A 5,697-nucleotide genomic window follows, 5' to 3' on the forward strand; every position below is an offset into this window, starting at 1 on the left:
TCTATCACTGTATGGCATTAGTTTCTTCGGCTTTCACTTTTATGTGGAGTAGATGGAATGGTGGTAGTGGTAAAGACTGCATTGTGATGAAGTTCTGCGAAAAAAACAGCACAGAAGATGAAGACATATCTGCACAGGTTATTTCTCTTTTTTGTTCAGTTCAAAACTCAAAAGGTTAAAATATCTGGTTGCAGAGAAGCAGACAAAATATTTAATTAAACCAGATTATTTATAGTTGGGGTGGAAACAAAAAATTTTTATTTGTTTCCATTTGACTTCTTTGTTAGGAAGCTAAAAAGTTAGGGAGGAAATAGTGTAAAATTATAACATTAGTAAGGATACACATACAATTCAGTTTTACTTGTAAGTCAGTACTAAAGTAATTATATAAATAAATCTTAATTATTCATATTTAGTTTTGTACTGCACCATGAATACACAGTTGAACCATACAGTTATTATTATTATAACCAGTTCCTTCTTTCTTTTATTTCTGCCCTTTTTATATTGGTCTTTTCTTGAATTCTCAGTCAGGTGTTATACATTCAAGCTCAGTGATGAATGTATATGTTGTGATGGACCAGACCTTGTGTTCTTTCCTTGCTTGGTAATTTCTGTTAGGACATGATCATCAGAGTTTTTGGTTCTCCTGATTTTATGCCGTATCATTCTGTTTGTGGATACTCAGTGTTTTAGCTGTGGGTGTATTATAAAAGTGATAGTCAATCCTATTATCCCTCTCTCCACGGACATCTTTTTAGTGTGTTATTATTCTGTGTTCTTTGGTGCATTATTTAATTAAATAAAGAATTATTTTGTGTAGTACTACCATTAGTATAAAAAAGTAGGATTAAATGTCATTGACAGTCAACAGAAAAAAGAAGACTCAGTTAAGTACTTTTTTCTTGTTTTTCTTGTGTATTCTTTAGTTGTCATTATAAAAATAGCTGACTTGTAAAAATAGGAAACTTTTTATGTTAGTTAGGGTTAGATTAGGTGAAATGAATAATAATAATATATTAAAATGTTTTCATGAGGTATGTTCGTAAGTAACTCATGCATAATATAATTTGGTAGCATAATGTGAGCTGCACATTCACCAAGTGATTTACAACTTATAATGGCACAATTAGTAATTAGTCAGGGTTCACAGGGCAATAAAACAATAAAATATAAGTATAAATAGATGTATACTATTACAAGTGTAAAGCTATTTATGATAAACAAATGTAGTTTCATATTACAATTTGAAATCATTCTAAAAAGAAAAAATGGGTAATTGAGATTTATTTTAACTTTTTTTTTGGTGGTTATGAAGTCAGGGTAGAGAAAATAGCAGATTAAATGTAAAGTTTTACTGAAAAAATATTTAAAATTTATTTAGTAGGTTTCAGAGGTTACACAAATAAAATTTGAAATTTTTTAGACAAAGAAAAGTATTTGTAATCTTAACATGGAAATCACTTAGCACTCAGACTAGTATATAGAAGTACTATATATATATTCATGAACAGATCTTTAGTAAAAATACTTCATTAAAAATTTTGATTTTTTTGTGTGGTAAAGACTTGTAATGTTTACTAAAAGTCTGTCAAATTTTGTGAAGATACACAAAGTGTATTAAAAGTTATAGTATGAAAACTATAATGAGTACAAAATAGTTATGAAGTTGTTTGATTCAACTTGCTTTGTAGCAAGTGGGTTATTTGGTTTACACCTACATAAAATCCTTGTAGCAGCAGGTGCTTCTGGCCAGCTGCTATCCCTCAAAATTAGTAGTGCTGGCTACAGCTGAACCCTAGAGATCTCTGACTAGACATTGTGCACATAAGATGATATTCAGGTTAAAAATCCAGTTATACATTTTTAAATTTGTGAAATTTTATATATTAAGACAAGATGTCAAAAACATATATTTCCTTAAAATACTCACAGTATGTTTCATTATTTTAGCAATGGGAACTGATTGTTAAATAATTTTCTTGATTTAGATTAATTGTATGAATAACAGCGGCTGCTTGAAACTAGAGTATATCTTAATATCATGTGTATTATTCAAATATGGCAACTAACTTAGATGCACATATCTGTTAGATTATTTCTTTGAAAGATACACTATCTAACATAATTCAAAGTACAAACATCTTTTATTATTTTATGTGTTTTTTAATGTATGTGGTTCTCCATAACAGGGAACTTACCCTCTGATTTTGGTAACACCAGAAAGAGCAACAATTCTGAAATGTTTAGAACTCAGTGAAGCTTTCAGTGATGAACCACTAGAGGATGTACAGGTAATAGTCATGGGTTATGCATTAAATGTTTATACTTTAACTGTGTCTTGAAAATTTTTTAACTGTTTTAAGCTAAATTTTATATCAACTGCTTTGCTGGTTAAATAGTTGAATAAAAAGATTTCAACTTCATTTGACAGTAGTAAATATTTTCTGTTTGAAACACATGAAATTCTGGATAGAACTGTGAATTACCAGTTTGTTTTTCCTTGTTTCTATAAGTGTGATTTTCTTTTCTGATCTCTAAACATTTTTATTTTGTACTGTTATAATTTGAGCTAAGTCTCTTTATGGAATAACATGTTTATATCATTGAAACCAATGCAACACATCCAAGTTCTAATGAACCTTTTAGCGTTTTGATATTATTTTTGGCATGTCAAATATCTTTCTTAAATTTGCTGAAAGTTCCTAATGAGTATAGGAGCCTGTGTAAAGTAACTGACTTTTATCTTTTCAATAGTCAGATATAATAATAAACAATTCTCCTATTGCCAGATTTATTTTTAGATACACAATAAAAAAAGAAAAATGTGAATACTTTAACATTTCATTACTTATCTGTAACTTGACACTGGTTAACTTCAAGGTGGTACAAAATTCCAAACTCATATATTAGTGCTGTAGAAAGGACTTGCATGTTTCTATGGCAATGAAAGAGTTAAACAAACTTTTATATTCATTGATAGAGAGAGAGAAAGTGAGTAAGTTAAAGTGTTTAAAATAGATCCTGGCCTAATATTTTACTAGCATACAGTTCACTTTATCAAATAATATAGAAATTCTGGACATTACTTGCTTACTAGTGATTACCTTGAATACATGATGAAATTCAGGAAAAAAAGTACAGAAGTTGTGGCTTATGAATGATAGTTCTATGAGTAATAGCCTTTGTTCACTATTGCATATCCATTATGTAAGAATATTTGTGACAACAAGAGTTTCTAAAATCTAGTATTTGGAAGGACGTTTGGTAATTTATTGCAGATGGAATGAAAAAAACACAACAATGATTAATAAAAATAATCACTTTATTAGTCTAAATAGATGGATGTCTTTGAAAAAACTGATTAAGGTGGTAAAAATTGCTGAAACTAAAGATTGTGGAAGAAAAACTGTTTGGATGAAAATAAACTGTATTTTAAGATGAATTAAAAACTGTATTAGAAATGAAAAATAAATTGTTTCTTATTGAACTTAATTTGAAGTGATGTTACAGATTTTACATGTACAGTCAATAGAAACAACACTAACTTTACTGAAGGAAAATGCAGACAGAACTTCAGAGGGAGTCCTGGCTTTAGTCAAAATGAGACTTGTATTAAAGCTTTTCTCATAAATCACATTTTCTCTGCATCAAACCAATCGCAAATTAAATCTTAATATTCAAAGACATTATGCTTCATGTGGCAGTCATAAAACAGTGCCACATACACAATGTGATGTAAGATAAGATATAACTGTCCCACGAAACTGTAGATAGTTTCTTGACTAAATCATACTGTAAAAAGTAACACTTAGAAGTGAATTAGTGTACATCCTCAACTAGATTTATCAAGTTTTGAACTAGAAAATTTCAAAACAATTTTAATATGAAACATATACTGCAGAAGAGTGAGGTGGCTCCATACCACACCTTCTGACATTGTACAAGTATTTTAAAATATTTTTTTCAGACTTAACTGTATTTCATTTGTGTATCATATAACAATAAAAACTGCAATATAGAGTAATTCATGAAAGGGGAACAGTTTATACTAAACTGTAACAAATATATTCAGTTAAATCTTTCATAATACTAATAATCTACCAGCAGAGGGCAGTATAGTACATTTGTAGTTTGTTTGTTTGCTTTGTGTGTGTAGAAAAACCTGTTACTGAGTCATGCTACTACAAAATCTTTTATCCAGAAAATATAGCATTTACATTTACCATCTAATCTAGTTTTGTTGTTTTAGTTTTATGGAGACCTCTATCATCTGTTGATGGGAAGAGCTTCTAACTCTGCAAAAGAACTGATAGCAGACAGTAAAGCAGAACTGTACAGTGGAGTATTCAACATCTTGTCATCCCTCAAGATTCTAAGTTTTTCCTGAATTACAGAAATACCTAAAACTTCTGTATTAACTTAAAATGCAGGCAATTCTTAGTATTATTCATGTACCTCGCATTTTATTGTTTTTATTTTTCATTTATAAACTATGTATGCTCAGTTGTCTGTTACTTTTTTAAATATAAAGTGTGTTCCAGTATTATGTTGCACATCTTTAGTAAAGCAACCTTTGTCTACCACATTCAGCAGTCCACCTGCACTTTTCCAACATATATTTGTCTGACCATTTTTTACACAGCACATGGAATGTAAAAAACCCCACTAATGTCATATACACTAATGATACATTGGTAAGGGACATTGTATTTTTATACAAGGTCCCACCAACATGCATTTTGAAATATGGTTAATTTTGTTAATAAAACAAACATCATACATTGTAATTAATTTCTTGAAATGTTACAGTTCTTTAATTTGACATTTTTATGGCACCTTGTTATTTATTTATCTTTTTATAGTGGTTAGTTGTTAAAACATAAATTTTAAACTAGTATTTGCTCATATTAGAATGATTATATTTCATTTTATTATTGTATTTTTTCATTATAATATTACATTGTTTTATTATTTATGATATTTTCATTTTGTTAAATTTTATTCACATTTCTTTTGCTAGAAGTATTGATTGCTACATTTCAATAATATTTTTTGTTGTTTTACATTTATTAGCAGAAAAGATTGGATTTTTTTATTTCTGATTTTTAATTAACACCTAAAGCATTTTTGAATCTATTCTTGTCCAACAATTTGGGTATTCTTAGATTGTTCTAGTCATTGCAATTTTATAGCAAGAGAAGAAAGAAATCTTAAAGTTAGATAACACTGTTTCAATAAGCTAGCAGAGTTTGTAAACATTTTAATAAATTGTCAATCACACTAAATTTTTTATACCTTGTAATATAATTAATTGACCTACACTGTTAACACTTACAACAAAATAATGGAATATTAACCGGTCACAATTTATGTTATTTTAATATGAATATTTGAATAGACAAATATTAAGTGAATTTTCTTGAAAAGGTGTAAAATTTAGAAACATAAACCCTATCATCATTTGGTACAAGGAAAATAAAACGAATAATAAAGATTAATTACTAAAGGATAGTTAGAGAGTAACTCAAATTATTTCATGAATAAATATTTCTTACAGCCTGCCTGTACTACTATTTTGTATTAGTAAATCTTGGAGTAGTGTTAAATTTCAATTGTAATATCAAAATACTTATATTTGAGTTCATTTAATATTTATTAGATAACATCTCATAAAGTAGAAATAGTTAATACATG

General features: G+C 28.3%; 1 protein-coding gene across 4 annotated transcripts in view; it reads left to right on the forward strand.

Annotated features, from left to right (window-relative positions):
- LOC106456946 (axonemal 84 kDa protein-like) overlaps window positions 1–4,807 on the forward strand; it is a 63,357-nt gene extending 58,550 nt beyond the window's left edge. For all 4 annotated transcript variants that reach the window (XM_022382742.1, XM_022382740.1, XM_022382743.1 and 1 more), the window contains 3 exons: window positions 1–137; window positions 2,193–2,294; window positions 4,253–4,807. The exon at window positions 1–137 is cut by the window's left edge and continues 1 nt beyond it. In XM_022382742.1, the coding sequence (XP_022238450.1) occupies window positions 1–137; window positions 2,193–2,294; window positions 4,253–4,390 (377 nt within the window). In that variant the 3' untranslated portion in view covers window positions 4,391–4,807. The remainder of the gene's footprint in view (window positions 138–2,192; window positions 2,295–4,252) is intronic.
- Window positions 4,808–5,697: the final 890 nt, after the last annotated feature.

The sequence above is a fragment of the Limulus polyphemus genome, unplaced genomic scaffold (genome assembly GCF_000517525.1).
Source record: "Limulus polyphemus unplaced genomic scaffold, Limulus_polyphemus-2.1.2 Scaffold274, whole genome shotgun sequence".
NCBI lineage: Eukaryota > Metazoa > Arthropoda > Merostomata > Xiphosura > Limulidae > Limulus > Limulus polyphemus.